At 36.3% G+C, this 27,922-nt stretch overlaps 1 protein-coding gene across 1 annotated transcript in view; it reads right to left on the bottom strand.

Annotated features, from left to right (window-relative positions):
- The window catches only part of CACNA2D4 (calcium voltage-gated channel auxiliary subunit alpha2delta 4), a 182,620-nt gene extending 171,786 nt beyond the window's left edge, over positions 1–10,834 (bottom strand). The window contains exons 1-2 of the mRNA XM_074195336.1: positions 10,766–10,834; positions 4,292–4,317 (exon numbers count right to left, since the gene is read on the bottom strand). Coding sequence (XP_074051437.1) covers positions 4,292–4,317; positions 10,766–10,834 — 95 coding nt within the window. The remainder of the gene's footprint in view (positions 1–4,291; positions 4,318–10,765) is intronic.
- Between the last annotated feature and the right edge of the window lie 17,088 nt (positions 10,835–27,922).

Here is a 27,922-nt window from a genome sequence, read left to right as displayed (position 1 = left end):
TCTTGGGAAAAAAACTGACCTGGAAATAGATCTAGAAGAGATAATTTTAAAATTATTGGACTGCCTCGAAGTCATGTTAAAAAAAGAGTCTAGATATCATCTTTCAAGAAATTATCAGATAGAGCACTGGCCCTGGAGTCAGGAGGACCTGAGTTCAAATCTGGCCTCAGACACTTACTAATTACCTAGCTGTGTGACCTTGGGCAAGTCACTCAACCCCATTGCCCTACAAAAAGAAAAAAAATAATAAAATAGCTACTTAAAAAAAAGAAATTATCAAGAAAATTGTCCTAATATTCTAGAACCAGAGGTAAAATAAAAATTAAAAAAAAGTACACCAAATTCCAGAACTCCCAGGTCAAGAAGAAAATAAGCCAAGCAGCCAGAAAGAAACAATTTAAATATGGTGGTCACAGTCAGTATAACACAAAATTTGGCAGCTTCTACATTAAATGATTGATGGACTTGGAATATTATATTCCAAAAGGCAAAAGAGTTTGGATTACAACCAAGAATCAACTATCCAGAAAAATTGAGCATAGTCTTTCAGGGGAAAAGAAGCAATTGAGTGTGTAATTTGCTCTTTGAATCAATTCTGATGAGAATAAGGTTCACTTACCCCTCCCCTTACCTCCCCCTCTACCCTTCCACTGTAAAAGTTTTTTTGACCTCTTTTATGTGAGATAATTTGCCCCATTCTACCTCTCCCTTTCCCTTTCTCCCAGCATATTCCTCTCATCCTTTAATTTTATTTTTTTAGATATCCCTTCACATTCAACTCAAATCTGAATAGATATAGAGATAAAGATAGACATGTGTGTATGTATACTCCTCCTGTCTTAATTAGAAAGCTCTTACAAATTAGCAATATCATCTTCCCCTGTAGGAATGTAAACAGTTTAATCTTATTAAGTCCTATCTGATTTCCCTTTAATGCTTACCTTTTTATACTTCTCAAGTCTTATATCTGAAGATCAAATTTTCTAATCAGCTCTGGTCTTTTCATCAGGAAAGTTTGAAAGTCCCCTATTTCATTGAGCAAATTACACACTCAATTGGGTATAGAAATTTATTTCACTCTACAGGTAGGAGGGAGAAAGGAAGGTAATGGGGGTAATAGAAAGGAGGGTAGATTGGGAGAGGGGTAGTCAGAAATAAAATACTTTTGAGGAAGGGTGAAAGGAGAGATAGAATAGAATAAATAGAAGGAGATAGGGTGTGTAGGAAAATACAGTCAGTAATAGTAACTGAAAAAATTTGGAAGCAAATTTCTCTTATAAAGGTCTTATTTCTCAAACATATAGAGAACTAAATCAAATTTATAAAAATAAGAGCCATTACCCAATTGATAAAAGATATGAACAATTTTCAGTCGAAGTATCAAAGTTATCTATAGGCATATGAAAAAATGTTTTAATTCACTGTTGATTAGAGAAATGCAAATTAACTAATAGAAAAGAAAAGTAAAATGACAAATGTTGGAGGGGATGTGGGGAACATGAGACATTAATGCTCTTCTGGTGAAATTGTGGCTGATTCAACATTCTATTTGGAACTATACCCTAAGGGCACTGCCACTTGGGGGCAGCTAGATAGTGCTGTGGCTTAAGTGCCAGCTCTGAGGTCAGGAGGACTTGAGTTCAAATCCACCCTCAGACAATTATTAGGTGTGTGACTTTGGGCAAGTCACTTAACCCTGATTGACTTGCATCCAGAGCCATCACCAGTTGTCATATCTGGTCACTGGTCCCAGATAGCTCTGGAGGAGAAAGTGAGGCTGGTGACTTAGCACATCACCCCCCTCACCAAATCTAATTCATAAGCATCACCCCCCTTGATGTCATAGTTTCTTTTGAGAATGAAGGACAAATATCATCACTATTAGGTCTGTATCCCAAAAGAGACAAAAAGCAAAAAGGAAAAGGAACTATATGTACAAAAAATATTTTTAGTAGCTCTTTTTCCAGTGGCAAATAATTGGAAATTGAAGAGATGCCCATCAATTGAGGAATGGTTGAACAACTTGTGTTATATGATTATAATGGAATACTATTCTGATATAAGAAATGATGAGCAGAATGGGCTCAGAAAAACCTGAATTACATGACCTTGATGCAAAGTGAAATGTAGCGTGTACAAAGAAACAGGCTAGTGCTTGCCTTGCACTGATGATGTGCTGAGAGGGGAAGAATCTAAACCATTTAAGGCCAAGAGACTCCCACAGTAGCCAGACCATCTCCTTGCCCTTGGATGGGATGATTCTGGCAAGTAAGGAGGATGCCTTGCACACTGTACCCCTCACTATAATAAACATAATTGTGCAACTCAGATTTTTCAATCATTGGTGATGTGGTCCTCTACAATACTGAAGGGCTATTATTTGTAACAGCAATATTGTAAAATGATCAGCCATGAATGATATAGCTATTCGCAGCAATACACTGAATCGAGAAGGACTTTGAAGGACTTAATGATGAAAATGCTATTCGTCCACAGAGAAAGAACTGATGGGTCTGAATACAGAATGAAGCATAGTTTTGTTTTTTTTACTTTATTTTTCTTGAGAATTTTTTTGGGATCTACATTTTCTTTTTAAATATGATTATCATGGAAATATTTTGCATACACATATATAACCTTTATCAAATTGCCTCCTCAAAGAAGGGAGCTGGAGAAGTAGGAAGGGAGAGAATTTGGGACTCAAAGTGTTAAAAATGAATGTTAAAAATTGTTTTTGCATGTACCTGGGAAAAATAAAATACTAAATAAATCAAAGGAAAAAAGAAAACCCCAAATGGGGTCACAAAGAATTGGCAACAACTGAACAACAATAACAACAGTGGAGTATTCCCAGTATGAAACTCTATCAATGATAGAGACTTGGAGATTGTCTATTTTTTTGATTAACTTTAGTCTTAGATATATTAAACATTGAGATTTTAAGTGACTTGCCTAGAGTTATACATCTAGGAAGTGTCCAAGTCAAGATTCCAGTCTATAAAATTCTTTCCATTATGCCTTGATTCTTCTATTTGGTTTTGGATTCAGACATGAGAATGGAAGAAGGAGAGGAGGAGGGAAATAAGGATAAGAAGAGGACAGTGTAGAATCATAGAATGTTAGAATTGAAAGGAGCCTCAGAAATCATCTAGTTCAATCCTTATTTTATAGGTGAGTAAACCATGATCTAGAGAGAAAGAGTCACAGGGTCACAAAAATCTCAGGGCTGGAAGGGACTTCAGGAACCATCTGAAACCTAAGCAAGAATGTCCACAAAAGAGGGGCAGCTAGGTGGCAGAGTGGATAAAGCACTGGCCCTGGAGTCAGGAGTACCTGGGTTCAAATCCCATCTCAGACACTTAATAATGACCTAGCTGTGTGGCCTTGGGCAAGCCATTTAAACCCCATTTGCCTTGCAAAAAAAAAACCTAAAAAAAAAAGAATGTCCACAAAAGAGAGAGGAAAAGAACTTTATTTTGAACTGTTAACCATTAACCAAATTATTAAAAACAGCCTAACCAATAACTGGGTGCTCCATGATTATAGAGATTAAATAGATTAGCAATATTGAGAGACAGAAAGACGGTCAGAACCAAAAGATCTAGACTTAATACAACTTTTGACTCTGGCTGTCTAAGGGCTCTATGCTCTGGGACTATAAATTACAGAAGAGGTGCCATCCTGTGTAGGTAGAGAGGGTTTCATCTTATAGGAATGCCCTATGCTAGTGAAATCTCAGGTCTAGTCCTCTACCTCTAGCTGAATGTAGTTACAAAGGACCCTCTCCTTCATTATCTAATAAGGATACCATTCTTCCTGAACATCACTTTAAATGAGTTTAGGATGAGATAGATGTGGATTATTAGTTCTGGGGATTAGTTATGCATAATACCATTTGTTGGGGAGGATTCCAAATGCTTGCAGTTGTGACACACAAAACTGATGAAATTTTAAAGAAAAGGGGATGTTAGAACAGGGATAGGGAGTTTTAAAAACAGATTAGGGAGGAGGAGCAAAAATGACTTGGAGGAAATGGCATATATTATTAGGCTGGAAGGGAAGAATATATATCTCAGAAATACTCTAATTCAAATTCTCACAAGTAAAGACTGAGAGTGTAAGAGATTTGAGTAAATGTGAACAGAATTGATTTAGAAGGCTATACATTAAATAAGAGGTATAGATTAACAGAATGAAAACAGAAGTGGCTTGTTCTTAGTTTATGCAAGTTATAAATCTTGAAGTTGGGATTACACAGAGGAAAAAGGGTAGATGGGGCGATAACACTTACGTTTCCAGAGGTATCCTCTTTTGGCTCTGAGTGAAAGGCAGAAAAAGACTGATGAGCAAATAAAGAAAAACCACCCTCTTCTGCATTGGAGAGGAACGAATTCTGGATGGATCATTTTCTGGACAAAAACTCAGGAGCCCAAGCATACCATTCCTTCTGGGGTGGCAGGAGTGAAAAGTAGTGGGGCCCATCTAGGTGGGCCTTCTATTATCCCCTTTCTACTCTTGAATGCTAAGTACCTAAATCCCACCTTCTCCACCAGGCAGCTTCTAAAGGACTCAGAGCTTCTCAGATATGACTAAGAGCAGCAAACTTCATAGTATTCTACAGGCTAGGATGGTTTGGAGAAATGTCTTCATTTGGCACTAGCCAGTAAGAAGAGTGTATTGAGGAGGACAGGGAAATAGCAGGGGTCAGTTGAGTGAAGCTCAGTGAAGATGAACCCCTCTTAATCCTCCACTCCAATCTGTTAATCCTCATGAAAACAGCAGGGATGGGGGAAGGAGGAGAGCACTCAGGATTACCCTGATTTCAGGAGAAAGGATTTCTTCCTTCAGTCGGGGGTCAATGCCAGTCTATCTTTTGCCTAGCTTAAAAGTCAGTTTTGTTTCTTCAGAATAGTCTCCTCCAACTAAAATTGAAATTTCTACCCATCTCCCCTCTGTCCAAAAATGTATTATAGAACCATAAACATGATTATTTATCTAAAACAAGAAGGGCTCTGATCCTAATACCTTAGGATAACTCTGAAGTAGGGATAGAGGAAAGAAAATTACCTGTACAAAATTATTGATATGGGGATTAAAAGTAATATTATATTCTTGGAAAGGCCTGAGGCACGTTAGATAGAGAGTTGACCTGGTAGTAATGAAAACCCATGCTCAGGTTCAGTCTCCTAATACATCCTGCTTAATTGACTTTCTAAGACTCTTACTTGCAGAGGAGTTGCCATTATGTATTGTTTGGAAAAGTTTCTTCATCAGGATTTTCCTATATCAAAGAAATCACAAATCTTTCTTTGAAAGATAGATAAATACTACATTGTCAACACTCTCTAAATGATCAGCACTATAGAGGGGGAAATATTTATTGTCTTTGAAATTATTTTGACTTTTGTTGATAATAGGGATGAAATTGTGGATTCCCTCACTCATTCAGGGAAGTTATTTACTTTAGCAAGAGAATATGGTTAATTGTATGTCTTTGGTTGATTCAATTCTCTAAAATTCAGTTCCCTTATCTGTATGTAACAAAGGACTTAGTCAATAAGAAATGATGGTCCAGACTTGGAAGTATGGACAATAGAAGTATAGACTCTGTATCCTCTTGCATGCTTGGAGAATTTACTTTCAGATAGGCACAATGGATAACTTAGTTTTCCTAAGCAGGTGGAGTTCTGTGTCTCTTGCCTGGTCACTTATATGATCATGAAAAAAGGCTTCCAATTGTCTGTGGAACTTGAACTCTGAATACAAAGGCTCCAGGATGGTAGCAAGCCTCTAGTTGGGCTAGGTGGTAGTGCCAGGAGTCTACTCACCCTGCCTAGACCAACAAGAAAGCATGAGTGCATGGTGAGGTTGCCTGTTGTGTAGAATTATTTATCTTAAGTGAATGAGTGTTGGAAGAACAATCACAGGCCTAGGAACTGGAAACCATATTAGAGTCTTCTAATGAGCAAGATAGCCCTAAAAGTAACTTCTGATCCAGTACTAGATCAATGACTTAGCCAAGAGGCTAGCTGTTTTCTGATGCAACAGAATGATTTTGTTTATCAACTAAACTATCTTTGGAAGTGAACTAGGTAGAATGAATGCCATTAAGCTAATTCTCCCCAAGGACTGAGGTGTTAGAGTAAAGAATGTACCCATTTTAGGGGACTTACTATATTTGACTTTATCTTTGGGTCTTAACTATATATCAGCAAAAGCTAATTTCTGTTAATTGATGATGGGGAGATGTAAACTGCTTAAATGATCCTGGGAGATATTAACTGGCACTAAGAATTTAATTTGGTGAGAATACACATAATAGGGATTTGAAATAAGAGTAAGATATAATCCGTGACAAAAATCCTCCAACCATTTCTGTTGTTGATGGTTCATGGTGATTGCCCAGGATGAACATACATGGATGAGTTGCAAATTTCATTACATTATCTCCATTCCCAAAATCACTCTTCTTTCAAACTTTCTTATTTCTGTTAAGAATGCAACCATCTTTTCAATCATCTAGGTTAGAGACTTTAGTTTGATCCTCAGGCCCATACTTTTCTATACCCCACAGATCTAATCAGTTGTTAAATCCTGTTATTTCTACCTCTACCACATCTCTTGGGTCTTTTCTCTACTCAACACCTCTTACCAGGGCTATTGCAATAGCTTCCTAATTAGTCTTTGTAGTTCAAGTTTCTTCTCACTCTATCCTTCACATAGCTGCCAAAGTGATATTCTTAAAATGAAGATCTGACCATGTTTCTCTATTCAATAAACTAGAATGACTTCCTATTGACTTTAGGATAAAATATTTCATCCTTTTCTCATCTTTCAAAAATTGTTTTTTAATCAGTTTTTAATCTATGTAATAATTAGTTCAGTAGTACTGGTTTATGCATTATAAATATTTTTATTGATAGGGGTGGGAAAAGGTAGAGAAGGTAGGAAGGAAGAAAGTAAGGAAGTTAGAGATTGTGTGAAGTGGAAATGAAGAGAGAATATATAGCAGGCATGGAAGATGAGCATGGAAAGGTAAAAAAATGTTTCATGAAACAGTGAGAAGTTCAGTTTAGCTAGACTATAAGATAAAGGAAGGAGAACTATATGTAATGAAGCTAGATAGGTAGACCACATTGTGAAGGATTTTAAAAGTAAAACAGATTATTTTTGATTTTAAGGGAAACAGGAAGTTACTAAGTAGGGGAGCTGGGAGATAACATAAATTCTGCTCTTAGTCTTTGGCAGCTATGTGAAGGATTGATTTGAGTGGGGAAAAATTTGAGTAAGAGAGATCAGTTAGGAGCTCCTTGCAATAGCCCAGAAAGAAGTGATAAGGGCTTGAAGGTAATAGGGTATTAGCTATGTAACTAGAGAGAAGGGTTAGATGTGAGAAATGCTGCATTGATGGAAATGGCAAGTTTTGAGAACTGATTAGTGTTGGTTAAGAGATAGGAAAAAAGGGTGGCTAGGTGGTGTAGTGGATAGAGCACCGGCCTTGGAGTCAGGAGTACCTGGGTTCAAATCCAACCTCAGACACTTAATAATTACCTAGCCATGTGGTCTTGGGCAAGCCACTTAACCCCGTTGCCTTGCAAAATCTAAAAACAAGAGATAGGAAAAAAGTCTAGAACAATGTTCTGGTTATAAACCCGTGAAAACTGAAAAAATAGTGGTGCCTTTGACATAGAGAGAGTTTTTTTTAGGGGAAAGATAGTTCTGTTTTGAATATGATGAGTTTGAGATATATCCAGGATATCCATTTTGAAAATCATAGAATGTAATATTGCAGAATCCTTAGGAAGTCATCTGGCAAATGTTTGTTAAACCTGTACTCAATGTAAGGTATAATCTGCCATCTTTCTTCATAATATTTTGCAAATAACCTTGGACTTTATATGAGAGTTCCCCATAGATGCTGCATCTTTAACTTTAGCAGAGAAGTAGTAAAAATTAAGTATTTGCTGGTTCAGGCTGTTTCTGTATTCTTCTTGCCTCCTTTTTGTGGTGACTGCTTTATATCAGTTGAACTTCTGTTCAAAATAGAAAGCAACTGATTCTTAGTCTCATTTCCTTATCAGTTGTCTGTGCTGTCATCCAACTAATCCTTTACTGATTACAGCAAATAGAAAAATTCAAATACAATTTGATGATAAGGTAAAAAGGGAAGACACTGTGTATAATTACAGCACCTTCAACTCTAGGAAATGTGAAAATGGGTAGAAAAATTGATTTGGTTACCACCATCTCTATCAGAAATTTAAATGATATAAAGTTTGTAGATATCTCAAGAAGCTTTGTGCTGCCGTGTCATAAATAATATGTTTGAAGATAGTTAGAAGGCACTAAACAAAGCAAACAATGAACAGCATCAAAGATACATTTGAATTTTTGATGTTGTTTGCCGTGTCTAGTACTCTCTCTCTCTTCATCAAGCAAACATACCTGATTCCCCCAGCTGAAGTTTCTATACAAGGAAGCTTTTATTTCTTAATCCCAATTCCTAAAATATGCTTCACCATCTTTCCTGTCCCTGTTTTCAGGTTGAAGTTATAACTATTATAGTCACCAATTGCATGTTACTTGATTCTTTCTCAAATGTCCCTTCTACAATCTCCACATCAGATGGTGTATATGTTGCAGTTTCTTTACGGTCTTTTTACCTGTGTTGATTATAAGCATATGGTGAAATGACCAAATGCCCTATGAAATTTTTTTTTTTTGGTTGCCATTGGGTAGAAACTGGTTCCAATAACTTCTTTTATTTGTCTGTCTGGGAACTTGTGAGTCATTTTCCATTTAGATGAAGATTCTTTCTTTTCTGACTTCTTTTCTAGAGAAGACATAAATATTCAACTGCTTCAGAAACATTTTAATTCTTCTGTCATTAGAATAAGAACTCCATTTTTACAATACCAATAGTTAAATTAATATTTACTGAAAAGAATATAGAATTCTGGATCTGAATAGAAAATGTGGATATAAATCCTGGCTCTGCTATTTACTCTTATATATTACTTATGTGATTGTGTGACTGTGAACAAGTCACTTAGCCTGTTTGCCTCAGGTCCTCATTTGCAAAATGAACTGGAGAAGGAAATGGCAAACCACTTCAGCATCTTTGTCAAAAAACTCAAATGGGGTCACAAAGAGTCAGACATGACTAGAATGATTGAATAACAATCATGTGATTATGGGCAAATTGCAACTTTTTTAGTTTCATTAGCTATTAAATGGTCTGTTTCCTCATCTGTAAAATAAAAGATTTTGATTAGATTATTATCAGATAATCTTTACCCTTCCAGGGTTAAAGATAAAGACTGATGCTTAGTACCATCTGCTCCCTTTTTGGTTCACCATCTCTGAATTGAATTGTTAAATTTAGCCACTATATATCTTGGAGTGTACAGCTTTCAGTTTTTTCTGGAGGCGATCTGTGAATTCCTTTAATTGGAATTTCATTTTCTATGTTCAGAAGTTTTGAACAGTTCTTTTTTTATTATTTTCTATATTGTGGTGTTAAGAATTTTTGTCATGTCATATTCTCTTGGGAGAGCTATAATCCTTAGGTTACCTCCATCTTGTTTTCAAGATCCATTTTTCTTGTAGATAAAACATTTTCTTTTAATATTAGGTTTTGTGTTTGCTTTTTTGGCTTCTCTTCTAGATTGTCTTTCATTTCTATGGATCAGCATTCCCGATCTATTTTTTTTATTTCTTCGATGAAGCTTGCTGCTGCAGATTCCAGTTTTTCCTTTCTACCTATTATTTTTGCTACACAAAATTCTTCTCCCATAATTCTCATTTCTCTTTTGAACCATTCAGTAGCTATGTTATTGTAGAATTTTAGAACAGGGAATCACAGTACTCTGAGACAGCAGAAGTTGTTTTATCTTTGATATATAATTTCTGTTTGGGAGAGATTTGACAGGTCATGGGGATCAGATAAACTGTCTAGGTCTCATTTTTGTTGTTCACATGATCCAGAACTCCTTGGCTCATTGTCCATCACTTTGCGGCTGCACAAAACCATTTAAAGCTTTCTTCTTTGGGACACTGATCTTTTGAAGGCTATGGTACTGTTTCCATTGTACCCTACCTGATGGAGAAAGATGCAAAGCTCACTGTGCAACTGTCAGATTCCCATTGTGGTATACCTCTCATCTCTCTCTCTAGACAAAATCTTACATTTATACAATTGGGTATTATACCATTCTAATTCAGCAAGGAGATTGTCCTTGGAAGCCTTGTCCTAGAGATCAGACAAACTGGATTAGTCACTATTTTCTGTCACATACCACATTTTGCTATGTTTTTGTTTGTGTTCTCCTTTGCCCCCCCAAACCCCCCATTCTCCACATCTTTACCATTCTGATTCCCTACCTTTTACCTCTTTCCCTAATCTTTTTTCCTCTCATTTTCTACCATCTTCACCTAACCTTTAAAGCCCACTTTTTGTCCTACCTTCTCTAAGAACTGACTTTTTTTCTTCTTCTCACATTCCATTGTACTTATATCTTTTTAATGTACTATTGACACCTCTGAGTTTACAGCAGGTGATTCTTGGGATATAGAATGGTGCAAGCAGTCTACATTGGTTGATGTGTGGATTTTCTCAAGCCTATAATAGGAGAAAAAAAAATACCAATAATCCAGTTAGGAGAGAAGTATTTGATCTGCCCTGGTACTCATTGGCCTTTGCTTGGGCCACTAGCCAAGTGGTCTCTCCAAAGTTCCCTCTGGTTTATGAGTAGGATATTGGTACCAGAGGATGCTCAGCCTGAAGATGCCTAGTTATCACCCGTAGAGCAAGGGCTGGACAGATGAAATCCATGTCTACCGGATTCAAAATTTAGTTAAAGGGTGATATAGAATATTGCTCAAGAAAATTTCAAATGTGAAACTTATTATTCTAGAGCTTTCTTCCCATCTGGAATCTCTTCTTTCAGTAGAAATAGGATGCCACATTCATGCAACAGACACTCAATGTACTGTGATCATTTTATTTATTGGATATAACAAAAATGAAAGGAAAAATATTAGGCATTTACATGGAGCCACTGTCATCTTCCCAAACTTCTGCTTTTCCTCTCAGATCTTCAGGTTCAGGTGAGGGATTCCTCAATTCCAGTTGTCTACAGAAGGGGGATAGGGAAGAAGGGGCAAAGAATTCGTGTCTGGAATTTTAGCCCTAGAGTACAAATAAAGGAAGGTAGGGGAATGGTGGGGAAAGAGATTGGCCTCCTTGTCCCCAGTTCACCAGGACATCAGATTCATAGCTGATGGTTTCAGATTCTTAGGACCATTTCTCTTCCTCAAGATCCAATATCTACACCTGCTACAAGGTTTTGTCTCTCTCCAAAAGGGTGCTTCCTTTTCTGGTCCTACTGATCAAGTTTTGATAGGAGTAAGAAGCATAATTCTCATCACAGTGATACTATTCCCTGTTCCCAGAATAATGACCAGGAGTCTCTGTTTCAATGAAAATGGAAGAAGAGCAGGAACTTCAGACACAAAGGCACAGTTAAAAGTTAATATAGGCCTGGTAGCCTCAAAAATATCTGAATATGAATGTGATAGAATGTGCTGTAAGAAATGAAGTAATAAAAGAGTTCAAAGAGCTATGGAAAGACATGATTTTATGCAGAGTGAAGAAAGCAGAACTAAAAGAACACTAATGGAAAAATGAATGATTTTGAAGACAAACTGATAAATAACTTCTATGTATAGGTATATATAAAATGGATATTTGTTTCAAGAAATTTGTAAGATTTCTTTTTAAAAAGACAAAATGGAGATTTAGAGGGATGTAGAGAAATGGCTAGTTTATTGCTCTTTCAGTTAAGATTAGTTTGTATTAACTTTGTTAAAAGAAAGCTATTATAGAGTGGGAGTAATATGGCAATGTTTGTAATATAAAGTCAACAAAACTTTAAAAAATCAAATTAACTAAAAGTGTCTATTTCAGTTTATAAAAATCTACTTTATCATTTAAAGTTTTTTAAATTTTTATTAAAGATATTATTTGAGTTTTACAGTTTTCCCCCAATCTTGCTTCCCTCCCCCCACCCCCACCCCACAGATAGCACTCCATCAGTCTTTACTTTGTTTCCATGTTGTACCTCGATCCAAATTGGGTGTGATGAGAGAGAAATCATATCCTTAAAGAGAACAGAATTCTCAGAGGTAACCAGATCAAACCATAAGACATCTGGGTTTTTTTTCTGAATTAAAGGGAATAGTCCTTGTACTTTGTTCAAACTCCACAGCTCCTTATCTGGATACAGATGGTACTCTCCTTTGCAGACAGCCAAAAATTGTTCCCAATTGTTGCGCTGATGGAATGAGCAAGTCCTTCAAGGTTGAACATCACTCCCATCTTGCTGTTAGAGTGCACAGTGTTTTGCTGGTTCTGTTCATCTCACTCAGCATCAGTTCATGCAAATCCCTCCAGGTTTCCCTGAAATCCCGTCCCCCCTGATTTCTAATAAAACAATAGTATTTCATGACATACATATACTGCAGTTTGCTAAACCATTCCCCAATTGAAGGACATTTACTGGACCTCCAATTCTTTGCCACCACAAACATGGCTGCCATAAATATTTTTGTACAAGTAATGTTTTCACCCTTTTTCCTCATCTCTTCAGGGTATAGACCCAGTAGTGGTATTGCTGGGTCAAAGGGTATGCACATTCCCGTTGCCCCTGGGGCATAGTTCCAAATAGCTCTCCAGAAGGGTCAGATGAGCTCACAGCTCCACCAACAGTGTAATAGTGTCCCAGATTTCCCACATCCCCTCCAACAATGATCATTATCCTTCCTGGTCATACTGGCCAATCTGAGAGGTGTGAGGTGGTACCTCAGAGAAGCTTTAATTTGCATTTCTCTAATAATTAATGATTTAGAGCATTTTTTCATATGGCTATGGATTGCTTTGATCTCCTCATCTGTAAATTACCTTTGCATATCCTTTGACCATTTGTCAATTGGGGAATGGCTTTTTGTTTTAAAAATATGACTCAGTTCTCTGTGTATTTTAGAAATGAGTCCTTTGTCAGAATCATTAGTTGTAAAGATTGTTTCCCAATTTACTACTTTTCTTTTGATTTTGATTACATTGGTTTTACCTGTGCAAAAACTTTTTAATTTAATGTAATCGAAATCATCTAATTGGTTTTTAGTGATGTTCTCCAACTCTTCCTTAGTCATAAACTGTTCCCCTTTCCATAGATCTGACAGGTAGAGTAGTCCTTGATCTTCTAATTTGCTTATAGTATTGTTTTTTATGTCTATGTCCTGTAACCATTTGGATCTTATCTTGGTAAAGGGTATGAGGTGTTGGTCTAATCTAAGTTTCTTCCATACTAACTTCCAATTATCCCAGCAGTTTTTATCAAAGAGGGAGTTTTAATCTGGGTGGCCTGACTCTTTGGGTTTATCAAACAGCAGATTACTATAATCCTCTGCTTTTACACCTAGTCTATTCCACTGGTCCACCACTCTATTTCTTATCCAATACCAAACAGTTTTGATGACTGATGCTTTATAATATAATTTTAGATCGGGCAGTGCTAAGCCACCTTCGTTTTCATTTTTTTCATTAAGCTCCTGGCAATTCTTGACTTTATTTCTCCATATGAATTTACTTACAATTTTTTCTAGCTCATTAAAGTAATTTTTTGGAATTTTGATTGGTAGGGCATTAAACAGATAGTTTAGTTTTGGTAGAATTGTCATTTTTATTATATTAGCTCTACCTATCCATGAGCAGTTGATATTTGCTCAGTTATTTAAATCTGATTTAATTTGTGTAAGAAGTGTTTTATAATTGTTTTCAAAAAGATTCTGAGTATGTCTTGGCAAATAGACTCCCAAGTATTTTACACTGTCTGAGGTTACTTTGAATGGAATTTTTCTAGCTCTTCCTGCTGTTTCTTGCTAGTCATATATAGGAAAGTTGAGGATTTATGGGGGTTTATTTTATAACCTGCAACTTTGCTAAAATTGCTAATTGTTTCCAGTAGTTTTTTAGATGATTTCTTGGGATTCTCTAGGTAGACCATCATGTCATCTGCAAATAGTGAGACTTTTGTCTCTTCCTTCCCAATTCTAATTCCTTTAATTTCTTTTTCTTCTCTAATTGCGGATGCTAACATTTCTAATACAATATTGAATAGTAGTGGTGATAATGGGCACCCTTGTTTAACCCCTGATCTTACTGGGAATGCCTCTAGCCTCTCCCCATTGAGTATAATGCTTGTTGATGGTTTCAGATAGATACTGCTCATTATTTTAAGGAACAGTCCATTTATTCCTACACTCTCTAGTGTTTTTAATAGGAATGGATGCTGTATTTTGTCAAAAGCTTTTTCGGCATCTATTGACATGATCATTTGGTTTCTGATAGGTTTGTTATTGATATAATTGAGTATATTAACAGTTTTCCTAATATTGAACCAACCCTGCATTCCTGGAATAAATCCTACTTGATCATAATGTATTATCCTAGTGATGACTTGTTGTAGTCATTTTTCTAAGATTTTTATTTAGGATTTTTGCATCTATATTCATCAGGGATAAAGTTCTACAATTTTTTCTCTGTTTTAACTCTTCTTGGTTTAGGTAGCAGTACCATATTGGTTTCATAGAAAGAGTTAGGCAGAGTTCCATCTTTCCCTATTTTTCCAAAGAGTTTATATAGGATTGGAACCAATTGTTTCTTAAATGTTTGGTAGAATTCACTTGTGAATCCATCAGGCCCTGGAGATTTTTTTTAGGGAGTTCACTAATGGCTTGTTGAATTTCTTTTTCTGAGATAGGGTTGTTCAGGTATTTAATCTTTTCTTCATCTAACCTGGGCAACTTATATTTTTGTAAATATTCATCCATTTCACTTATATTATCAAATTTATTGGCATAAAGTTGGGCAAAATAATTTCAAATTATTACTTTAATTTCCTCCTCATTGGTGGTGAGGTCATCTTTTTCATTTATAATACTAGTGATTTGGTTTTCTTCTTTCTTTTTTTAAATCAAATTGACCAGAGGTTTATCAATTTTATTGGTTTTTTCATAATACCAACTTTTGGTTTCATTTATTAATTCAATAGTTTTTTTGCTTTCAATTTTATTAATTTCTCCTTTGATTTTTAAAATTTCTAATTTGGTATTTGATTGGGGATTTTTGATTTGTTCTTTCTCTAATTTTTTTAGTTGCATGTTTAGTTCATTGATTTCCTCTTTCTCCAATTTATTCAAATAAGCATTTAGAACTATAATATATCCCCTGAGAGTTGCTTTGAATGAGTCCCATAGGTTTTCATATGTTGTTTCATTATTATCATTATCTAGGATAAAATGGTTAATTTTTTCTATAATTTGTTGTTTGGTCCACTAATTTTTTATGATGAGGTTATTCAGTTCCCAATTTGCTCTGGGTCTATATCTCCTTGTCCCAGTATTGCATATGACTTCTATTGAATTGTGATCTGAGAAAGATGTATTCACTATTTCTGCCTTTCTGCAGTTGATCATTAGGTTTTTATGTCCTAGTACATGGTCAATTTTTGTATAAGTTCCATGTACTGCAGAGAAAAAGGTATATTCCTTCCTATCCCCATTCAGTTTCCTCCATAAGTCTACCATATCTAATTTTTCTAACAATCTATTTACCTCCCTAATTTCTTTCTTGTTTTATGATTTGATTTATCTAGATCTGATAGCAGGAGGTTGAGGTCTCCTACTAGTAGAGTTTTGCTGTCTATGTCTTCCTGTAATTCTTTCAGCTTCTCCTGTAAGAATTTGGGTGCTGTCCCACTGGGTGCATATATATTCAATATTGAAATGACTTTATTGTCTATGGTACCTTTTAGGAGGATAAAGTTTCCTTCCTTATCTCTTTTAATGCTATTTTTGCTGCTGCTTTGTCTGAGATAAGGATTGCTACCCCTGCTTTTTTTACTTCAGCTGAAGCAAAATATATTTTGCTCCAACCTTTTACCTTTACTCTATATGTATCTCTCTGCTTCAAATAGTTTCTTGCAAGCAGCATATTGTAGGATTCTGGTTTTTAATCCACTCTGCTATTTGCTTACGTTTTAAGGCAGAGTTCATCCCATTCATTTACGGTTATGATTACTAATTCTTTATTGCCCTCTGTGCTATCTTCCCTCTGTTTGTATTTTTCCCCCTTTCCCCCCTTTTATCCATATTCCCCAGTATTTTGTTTTTGAATACCACCCCCTCCAGTGTGTTTGCCCTCCTATATCACTCCCTCCCCTTTCTTTCCCCTTTCCCTGTTCCCTTCCCTTCCTTTTGTTATTTCCCCTTATTTCCTCCACTCCCCTTCCCTTTCTCTGTCCCCCCTCCCCTTTTCCCCTTTTACTTCTTGAAAGGTTAGATGTTTTATAAGTTAACTGAGTATGTGTAGGTTGACTTTAAGCCAAGTCTGATGAGAAGATTCAGATGTTTCTCCTCTACTCCCTTCTTCCCCTCTATTACCATAGGTTTTTTGTACTTCTTAGTGTAATGAGATTTGTCCCATTCAGTCCCTTCCCTCCTCCCGTCTCTTTCCTGTCCCCCTTTTTAGGGAGGTAGTGTATTTTTTTTTAGATCATTCTATCTAAGTCATAGAAAATTCTGAGTGTCTGTCCCTTCTAGTTCAGTATATTCTGTTGAATAGAGTCCAAATTCCTGAGAGTTATTAGTCTTTTTCCCCAGTGGAGTTAAAGCCAGTTACATCCCATTAGATATCAGTCTCATGGATAGGTCATGGATGTCCAGCATTTCTGGCTAGGTATATTCTCACTGTTAGAGTTACATTTCTCAGGATTCTCAGGATTTATGAGAGTCTCTACCCTACCCCCCCCCCCCCCCATGCTGGGATATAGCCAGTTTCAACTTGCTGGATTGCACTTTTTTCCTTTTACTGCCCCCCCCTTTTTTTTTACCTTTTCATGTGTCTCTTGAACCTCCTGTTTGATATCCAAATTTTCTGTTTAGCTCTGGTCTTTTCATCAGAAATTTTTGAAATTCTTCCATTTCGTTAAATGTCCATCTTTTTCCCTGGAAGAGAAGTCTCAGCTTTGCAGGAAAGTAGATTCTTGGCTGCATTCCAAGCTCCCTTGCTCTTCAAAATATATCATTCCAGGCCCTTCGATCCCTTAAAGTTGATGCAGCCAGGTCCTGTGTGATCCTTACTGTGGCTCCTTGATATTTAAATTGTTTCTTTCTGGCTGCTTGCAGGATTTTCTCTTTTATCTGATAGTTCTGGAGTTTGGCCACAACATTCCTTGGTGTTTTCCTTTTAGGATCTTTTTCTGGTGGGGATCGATGTACTCTTTCAATAACTACTTTGCCCTCTGATTCCATGATGTCAGGGCAGTTTACCACCACTAGATCCTGTAATATTAAGTCCAGGCTTTTTTTCTCTTCAATGTTTTCAGGAAGTCCTATAATTTTCAGGTTTCCCCTCCTCGATCTATTCTCGAGGTCAGTGGTTTTGTTGATGAGGTATTTCACATTTGCTTCTATTTTTTCTATTTTTTGATTTTGTTTAACTGACTCTTGCTGTCTCGTGGAGTCATTAGTTTCTGTAGACTCCATTATTTTTTGGGGGAAGGAGTTTTCTTCATTAACCTTTTCCAATTGGTTGATTCTACTTTTGAAAGAGCTTTCCATTTGACCAATTGAGGTTTTGAGAGAATTAATTTCTTTTTGCATTTGCTCATTTGAGGATCTGAGAGAATTATTGTCATTTTGCAAGGTATTGTCTTCCCCAAATTTTCCAGTTGATTTTTAAACTCCTTCCTTATTTCTTCAAGGAAGTCTTTCTGTGCTGGAGACCAGATTGTATTCTCCTCAGAAGTTCCAGGTCTCTCTGGGTTGGGGCCTTTCCCTTCCAGGAATTTTTCTATGGATCCACCTTTCCGCTGACCCTTCTTCATTACACTAAGACCTTGAGTTGGGTGGGGCTGGTTCACCTGGGCTTGGGATCTCTAAAGGCTTTACTGAGTCCAGTTTCTCTGGCTGGCCAGTAGGAGGAGCTGGTTGCCCTCTCTGGGGTGTCTGTGACCTTGGTTGCAGGCCTTCTCCCTTTGCTTGAGGGAGGGAATTGGAGCTATTGAATTCTTTTGCCTTCAATCAATGGTGGGCTTTACCCTGGCCTGAGGTGATTCCTCAGCTGGGCTGGTTCTTTTGCTCACACACCTGGGCCTGAGGCAGAAATAATTTGCATTTGTTTGGCAGGAGGCCTCAGTGCAATGGAGGCATGGGCTCAGAGTTTCTTGGTGTCCGCGGCTGTCCTGCACCAGACCTCTCCTCGCAGCCCCTTCCCCAAGCTCCAGGGGGACAGCCCCAACACCAGCGCCTCTGCTTCCCCGTGGACCCAAGCCCCCTTCGTCCAGCCCCACCACTGATCCAGCAGCTCCGGCTCTCGGGCCCTCAGACTCCCAGTTCCGATTCAGCTGTTGGTGTGGCTGATCTTCCCTGGGAGCTCAGACTCACCTGCCGGTACTCAGCCAAGGCTGCTGCGGGAGACAAATCCTGAGGTAGATTTTCCTCTCCTGGCTTTTCTTTCTGGGTTTCCTGGTTCGGATTTCTTTTAAGAGGTTTGTTTCATGTGATAGATGGGGAAGAGATCAGGAGACTTTAGAACTGTGCCTGTCTTCTCTCCGCCATCTTGGCCCCGACCCATTTAAAGTTTTTTTAAAGATTTTTTTTATTTACAAAGTAACTTTTTGTTTTTAATATGGGCTTTGATTTTTTAAAGGATTTCTTTTTAATTGATGTTTTCTCTTTTTTGTTTATGAAAATGTTTAGAGCTAAAATACCCCTTAAGGATTGCTTTGGTTGTATCCCAAAGATTTTATAAGTTTTCTTGTTGTCATTGTTTTTGAATAAAATTATCTATTGTTTCTATGATTTGTTCTTTGGCTCACACATTCTTTAAGATTTAGTCTCCATTTAAATCTGAAGTCTTCCTTCTGTTATGTGTTAGTTTGTGAATTTTTAATACTTTAGCACATGGACAATTTTTGCAATTCTTATATATCAATGCTTTTTGTTATCTATTCAGTAGTTGACAACTCTGTCACATATAAATTTTTTTTTAGATTTTTGAAGGCAATGGGGTTAAGTGGCATGCCCAAGGCCACCCAGCTAAGTAATCATTAAGTGTCTGAAGTTGGATTTGAACCCAGGTATTCCTGACTCTAAGGCCAATGCTCTATCCACTGCGCCACCTAGTCGCCCCGTGTCACATATAAATTTTCTAAAATTCCATTGTTTTGTTAGATTTTTATCTAGGTCTAGAAGAGATATATTGTGGTCCCAAATATTAGTTTTGTTATGGTTTTTTCCTTGTAGTTTGATTAACTTTACATATTAGGTGCAGTATTTGGTACAGTATTAATATTTCATTTTTCTAAGCACTTTAAAGCAAAGCACAAGTCTTTCTCTAATGCTTTTTTTTTTAGGCTTTTGCAGGGTAAATGGGGTTAAGTGGCTTGCCCAAGGCCACACAGCTAGGTAATTATTAAGTGTCTGAGACCAGATTTGAACCCAGGTACTCCTGACTTCAGGGCTGGTGCTTTATCCACTGCGCCACCTAGCTGCCCCCTCTAAGGATTTTAATCACATTTATTTTTATTTTTGTCTTGTCTGAGTTTTTATTTGCCACTCCTGCTTTTTGGGGTGTTTTGTCTAAGATATAATAAATTGTTATTTGAATTTGTGTGAATATTTTAAGTGTTTCTTTTAAATATCATATAGTTGGATGGATTACTTTATAATCCAGTCTGCTATCCTTCATTTTCTGGGTAATTTTTTTCATTTACATTCAGTTATGACTGCTAAATTATATTTCTCCGCCATATCCTCTTTTTCTTTGTCCCATTTCTTTCTTTACAAAGAAAAAGAGGGTAGTGAAGGAAAAGGCATTGTATCAGTATTAGTAATCTACTAAAGTGGTGTGATCCTACTCTTTTTTGCCTCAGATTTTGAGCATTGATTACTCTTTTTCTCTTTTTAACCTTCCCTTGATGATTTTGAGTTAAAGTTAATTTTACTTATGACAAATCCCTTTCTAAATGCACTCTCCTGCTTAAGCACATCTTCTATATCCCCATCTATTTCCCTGTGGAATGGAATGTACTTCCATACAAAATTCTTTGTGTGTGTTCAACCCTCCTTTGCCTAGTTCAGATAAGAGTAATATTCATGATATGCCCGTTTCATATATTTTTCTTCTGGTATACTGCAGTTATGAGAAATACTAATTTCATGTCCCTTTTAAATTTCCTATCTAGTGTATTACTTTTTCTTTCTAAAAACCAACAAAACATTATAAAATCCCATCTAGGCTCTGAATTTCTTTTTTTCCTTCATGACCCTAAATGATAGTGGACATGTATCCCTCCTCCCCTTTTTAGAATGATCATGATCATTATTTAATTCTTTCCTAATGGCAGGTCATGGCATCAGCTCCCTAATGTCATCATGGCCCTCTTCAAAAATGAAGGACAAACAAAAATGCTCAAGTATAATTACATTTCTAGGTTCTCTTGCCTCCTTTGTTTGCATTTAAAAACTTCTACTCAGTGCTGCTTTTTTAAACATTAAATATATTTTGAAAGTCCATTTTGTTTAAAATTCATTCTTTTTCCTACATGAATATACTCACATTTTCAGAATAAAGAATTCTTGGATGTAAACTTTTTTTCTTTTGCCTCCTGGTATTTCATGTTACAAGATTTCATGCCTTTTAATAGCTGTGATTGAGCCCCACATGATACTAATTGCCATTACTTAGTAGTTTATGTCCTTTCCCCACAGCTGCTTACCATACTTTTTACTTTGACTTCCAAGCCTAGAATGTGGCTATGGCATATCTGGATATCTTCAAACCGGGACTTTGTTCAGGAAGCTATCCTTTTTTGTTTTCCCTTTGCCTTCTGGTTCTGTTAGTTCTGGGCAGTTTTAAAATTTATTTCAAACATGTTATCTAGGCTTTTTATTTATGTTTTTCATGGAATTTGCTAAGTTATCTATCATCCTATTTTCTAGGTTTACTTGTCTTTGATAAAACTTTTGTTGTTCAGTGATATAATCACTCCTGATTATGATATTTTCTTGGTTTGTGAGTGGTTTGCCATTTCCTTTTTTAGTAGATTAAGGTGCACAGAGGTTAAATGACTTGCCCAGGATCAAAAAGCTGATGCTTGAAGATGGATTTGAACTTAAAATCTTCATGAAGACAGAGCCAGCAGTCTATCCACTGAGCCACCTAGCTGGTGTCATGTTCTTCTATATTATTTCAGGGTTATTTTTGGTTTTATTCTAAATTTTTGGTTGTTTTATTGAATCACTGAGTTCTCTTTACTTCAGTCTATTTTTTCAAGGTATGTACTATTTGAGTCTTTTTTTCTGCCTTCTATTTTAAACTATCTTTATTCTTCTATTTTTTTCCCCTCAAAAGTACTACTGAAAAATTCTCTTGCTACATTTTTTTTCATCCACACATATGGTTTCTCGTGGCTAATCCATTCTTTTATTGGAAATTCTCTTTGTACTTACTGTAGAATTATTCTTTCCGAGTTTATTTTTAATGGAATAGAGGATTTTCAAGCATTTTTTTGGATGAAAAAAACAGATCTGAGGAACTTTGAATTACATACACACAAGTCCAGAGAAACCCTGAAAGGTAAATTTATGGAACAATTAAAGGAGTACTAACATTTTAATAGAGAAAGAAGGAACAAGTGTCTTTTCAGAACCTTAATGACTTTGAAAGGTATCCTAAGAAAAAAGAGGATCTGGGGATGGATTAGTGTTATTTTGAGAACATTAAAATGTGAAGGAGAATGGAGGGGCAGTATGCAGGAGGAAAAAAGAGTGGAACTTGTCATTTCTCATAATTTGAATATATGTGTGAGAAATGTAGGGTGTTGGTCTTCACAGGGTGTGGAGGGGTGCCCTTAGGGAATCCATTACAAAGGGGGAATGGACCAGCCAATCACAAGACTGGAAGAGTTTTCCTAATCCCATTCCAGGGATACCAAACCCCAAACCTGTTCTCAACCTGTCAAGAGTGACCTAGAGATGTTGGACTAATGCTGAGTTTGTTCAATGAGGTAATTGAATATTAACCCACATACCCCCTGTGATGATTGGGGTTCATTAGCATATCATGCATCATATGATGTGGGGGGGAATCATATTAGGGGTATATCATGGAATGGGTGGACCTTTTAGATTGTAACTCAAACTCTGAGAGCCTATGAACATCCAAGAGGGAGGGGAAAGAGTCTCTGAAGACCAAAAATTACCTGACTTTGAAGACTAATTCGTGCCTCATGCCTAGTAGTGAGGTATCCGTACCTTGTAAGGTGTATCTTTCAAGGTTCATGAATAAAATGTACAATTTTCTCTCACTCTAGCAGGTTTTTCTTTTTATTCATTTACAACATATGTGAAGAGTATAAAAATGGAAGGAAAAAGTTTGGGGAGCAGATAACAAATGAATTTATCTGAACCAGACAAAGAAGGACTGAACAACACAAACACACACACACACACACACACACACACACACACACACACACACATACACACACAAAGAATTTGGTGCAGACATACTTTAACCTCAACAGGGAAACAGGCGGGCTTCAAGGAATAGGTGTTGAAGGTCAATAATAAAAAAAATCTTACTGATATTGAAGGGATGGGTATTAAAATTGAAAAGAACTGGAAGCAAAGGGGGCATCCATTAATTGACTGGCTGAAAAAGCTGTGATATATGAACGGAATGGCACATTATCACACCCTAAGAAATCTTTAATAAGAAAAAATCTGAGGTGGTATGAACTGATGCAGTGATTAGATCAAAACCAGATAATGATATAATGTTTGGCCTTCATTCTTTTTTTTCTACTAGAAAGCACATTTTATTAAATTTTTAAAATCAATGAACAGAAAATCTATTTTATTAACCCAATGAAAAAAAGGACCTTGGTAACAAACATGCATGTTCAAGCAACCATGTTCCATTCTGGCCATGTCCAAAAAATTCAGAGCATTCCAAAAGTCTGACTGGAGGCATACACTTTAATAGCTTAATAGCTTGGGCTATTGTTATTTTTTTAATTTTTTTTTATTAAAGATATTATTTGAGTTTTACAATTTTCCCCCAATCTTACTTCCCTCCCCCCACTCACCCATGGAAAGCAATCTGTCAGTCTTTATTTTGTTCCCATGTTGTACATTGATCCAAAATGAATGTGATGAGAGAGAAATCATATCCTTAAGGAAGAGACAAGAAGTCTAAGAGGTAACAAGATCAGACAATAAGACATCTGTTTTTTTTTCTAAATTAAAGGGAACAGTCCTTGAACTTTGTTCAAACTTCACAGTTCTTAATCTGGATACAGATGGCGCTCTCCTTTGCAGACAACCCAAAATTGTTCCCAATTGTTGCACTGATGGAATGAGTGAGTCCTTCAAGGTTGAACATCACCCCCATGTTGCTGTTAGGGTGTACAGTGTTTTTCTGGTTCTGCTCATCTCACTCAGCATCAGTGCATGCAAATCCCTCCAGACTTCCCTGAAACCCCATCCCTCCTGGTTTCTAATAGAACAATAGTGTTCCATGACATACATATACCACAGTTTGCTAAGCCATTCCCCAATTGGAGGACATTTACTTGATTTCCAATTCTTTGCCACCACAAACAGGGCTGCTATAAATATTTTTGTACAAGTGATGTTTTTACCCTTTTTCATCATCTCTTCAGGGTACAGACCCAGTAGTGGTATTGCTGGGTCAAAGGGTATGCACAAGTTTTGTTGCCCTTTGGGCATAGTTCCAAATAGCTCTCCAGAAAGGTTGAATGAGTTCACAGCTCCAACAGTGTAACAGTGTCCCAGATTTCCCACAATCCTTCCAACAATGATCATTATCTTTTCTGGCCATATTGGCCAATATGAGAGGTGTGAGGTGGTACCTCAGAGAAGTTTTAATTTGCATTTCTCCAATAATTAATGATTTAGAGCAATTTTTCATATGGCTATGGATTGCTTTGATCTCATCTGTAAATTGCCTTTGCATATCCTTTGATCATTTGTCCATTGGGGAATGGCTTTTTGTTTTAAAAATATGATTCAGTTGTCTGTATATTTTAGAAATGAGTCCTTTGTCAGAATCATTAGTTGTAAAGATTGTTTCCCAATTTACTACATTTCTTTTGATCTGGGTTACAGTGGTTTTATCTGTGCAAAAGCTTTTTAATTTAATGTAATTGAAATCATCTAGTTGGTTTTTGGTGATGTTCTCCAACTCTTCCTTAGCCATAAACTGCTCCCCTTTCCATAGATCTGACAGGTAGACTAGTCCTTGATCTTCTAATTTCCTTATAGTATTGTTTTTTTATGTCAATGTCCTGTAACCATTTGGATCGTATAGTGGTAAAGGGTGTGAGGTGTTGGTCCATACTAACTTCCAATTATCCCAGCAGTTTTTATCAAAGAGGGAGTTTTTAATCCCAATAGCTGGACTCTTTGGGTTTATCAAACAGCGGATTACTATAATTGGCTCCTGCTTTTGCATCTAGTCTATTCCACTGGTCCACCACTCTATTTCTTAACCAGTACCAAACAGTTTTGATGACTGATGCTTTAATATAATTTTAGATCAGGTAGGGCTAAGCCACCTTCTTTTGCACTTTTTTTTTCATCAAGCTCCTGGAAATTCTTGAGTTTTTATTTCTCCATATGAATTTATTTACAATTTGTTCTAACTCATTAAAGTAGTTTTTTGGAATTTTGATTGGTAGGGCACTAAACAGGTAGTTTCATTTTGGTAGAATTGTCATTTTTATTATATTAGCTCTACCTATCCATGAGCAGTTGATATTTGCCCAGATATTTAAATCTAATTTAATTTGTGTGAGAAGTGTTTTATATTGTTTTCAATAAGTTTCTGAGTCTGTCTTGGCAAATAGACTCCCAGGTTATTTTATATTGTCTGAGGTTACTTTGAAAGGGATTTCTCTTTCCAGCTCTTCCTGCTGTATCTTGCTAGACATATATAGAAAAGTTGAGGATTTATGAGGGTTTATTTTATAACCTGCAACTTTGCTAAAATAGCTAATTGTTTCCAGTAGTTTTTTGGATGATTTCTTGGGATTCCCTAGGTAGACCATCATGTCACTTGCAAAGAGAGTTTTGTCTCTTCCTTCCTAGTTCTAATTCCTTCAATTTCTTTTTCTTCTCTAATTGCTGAAGCTAACATTTCTAATATAATATTGTATAGTAGTGGTGATAATGGGCATGCTTGTTTCACCCCTGATCTTATTGGGAATGCCTCTAGCCTCTCCCCATTGAGTATAATGCTTGTTGATGGTTTCAGATAGATACTGTTAATTATTCTAAGGAACTGTCCATTTATTCCTACACTCTCTAGTGTTTTTAGTAGGAATGGATGTTGTATTTTGTCAAAAGCTTTTTCAGCATCTATTGATATGATCATATGATTTCTGATAGGTGTGTTGTTGATATAATTGAGTATACTAACAGTTTTCCTAATATTGAACTAACCTTGCATTCCTGGGATAAATCCTACTTGATCATAATATATTATCCTAGTGATAACTTGTAATCATTTTGCTAAGATTTTATTTACAATTTTTGCATCTATATTCATCAGGGAGTTAGGTCTATAATGGTCTTTCTCTGTTTTAACTCTTCCTGGTTTAGGTAACAGCACCATATTGGTTTCATAGAAAGAGTTAGGCAGAGTTCCATCTTTCCCTATTTTTCCAAAGAGTTTATATAGAATTGGAACCAATTGTTCCTTAAATGTTTGGTAGAATTCACTTGTGAATCCATCAGGCCCTGGAGATTTTTTCTTGGGGAGTTCACTAATGGCTTGTTGAATTTCTTTTTCTGAGATAGGGTTGTTTAGGTATTTAATCTCCTCTTCATTTAACCTGGGCAACTTATATTTTTGTAAATATTCATCCATTTTACTTAGATTATCAAATTTATTGGCATAGAGTTGGGCAAAATAATTTTGATTACTTTAATTTCCTCCTCATTGGTGAGTTCACCTTTTTAATTTATGATACTAGCAATTTGATTTTCTTCTTTCTTTTTTAAAATCAAATTTACCAGAGGTTTATCAATTTTATTTGTTTTTTCATAATAACAACTTTTGGCTTTATCAATTCAATAGATTTTTTGCTTTCAATTTTATTAATTTCTCCTTTAATTTTTAGAATTTCTAGTTTGATATTTAATTGGGGATTTTTAATTTGTTCTTTAATTTTTTTAGTTGTATGTTTAGTTCATTGATTTCCTCTTTCTCCATTTTCTTCATGTAAGCATTTAAAGCTACAATATGCCCCCTGAGAGCTGCTTTGAGTGAATCCCATAGGTTTTGGTATGTTGTTTCATTATTATCATTATCTTAGGATAAAATGGTTCTTTCTATAATTTGTTTTTTGGTCCACTCATTCTTTAAAATGAGGTTATTCAGTTTCCATTTCGTTCTGGGTCTATATCTCCTTGGGCCAATATTGCATATGACTTTTATTGCATTGTGATCTGAGAAAGATGTATTCACTATTTCTGCCTTTCTGCAGTCCTAGTACATGGTCAATTTTTGTATAAGTTCCATGTACTGCAGAGAAAAAGGTATATTCCTTTCTATCCCCATTCAATTTCCTCCATAAGTCTACCATATCTAGTTTTTCTAACAATTTATTTACCTCCTTAACTTCTTTATTGTTTATGATTCGATTTATCTAGATCTGAGAGCAGGAGGCTGAGGTCTCCTACTAGAGTTTTGCTGTCTATGTCTTCCTGCAGTTCTTTCAGCTTCTCCTCCAAGAATTTGGATGCTGTCCCATTGGGTGCATATATTCAATACTGAAATAGCTTTATTATCTATGATACCTTTTAGGAGGATAAAGTTTCCTTCCTTATCTCTTTTAATGCTATTTTTGCTGCTGCTTTTTCTGAGATAAGGATTGCTACCTCTTGCTTTTTTTTACTTCAGCAGAAGCAAAATATATTTTGCTCCAACCTTTTACCTTTACTATATATGTATCTCTCTGCTTCAAATTAGTTTCTTGTAAGCAGCATATTGTCGGATTCTGGTTTTTAATCCACTCTGCTATTTGCTTACATTTTTAAGGGAGCGTTCATCCCATTCACATTCAAGGTTATGATTACTAATCTTTATTGCCCTCCATATTTTCTTCCCTCTGTATTTCCCCCATTCCCCATCCATAATCCCCAGTATTTTGTTTCTGAATACCACCCCCTTCAGTGTGTTTGCCCTCCTATATCACCCTCTCCCCTTTCTTTCCCCCTTTCCCTTTACTTCCTTTTGTTATCTCCCCCTTTTTCTCCCCCCTCCCTTTCTCTGTCCCCCCCTCCCCTTTTCCCCTTTTAACCCTTGAAATGTTAGATGTTTTTTAAGTTAACTAAGTATGTATAAGTTGACTTTAAGCCAAGTCTGATGAGAAGATTCAGGTGTTTCTCATCTCCTCCCTTCTTCCCCTCTATTACCATAGGTATTTTGTACTTCTTAGTGTAATGAGATTTTCCCCATTCAATCCCCTCCCTCCTCATGTCTCCTTCCTGACCCTCTTTTTAAGTAGGTAGTGTTTTTTTTATCATTCCGAGTCATAGAAAATTCTGAGTATCTGTCACTTCTAGCTAAGTACAATCTGTCTAATAGAGTTTACATTCTTGAGACTTATTAGTCTTTCTCCCAAGTGGGGTTAAAGCCAGTTACACTCGATGGGATAGCAGTCTCATGTATAGGTCATGAATGTCCATCACCTCTGGCTAGGTATATTCTCTCTGTTAGAGTTACAGTTCTCAAGATTTATGAGAATCTTTTCCCCCATGCTAGAAT

The sequence above is a fragment of the Macrotis lagotis genome, chromosome 7 (genome assembly GCF_037893015.1).
Source record: "Macrotis lagotis isolate mMagLag1 chromosome 7, bilby.v1.9.chrom.fasta, whole genome shotgun sequence".
In the NCBI taxonomy this organism is placed as follows: Eukaryota; Metazoa; Chordata; class Mammalia; order Peramelemorphia; family Peramelidae; genus Macrotis; species Macrotis lagotis.
Note: the sequence above shows the minus strand (reverse complement) of the source record. Positions and strands in the feature narration are given on the sequence as shown.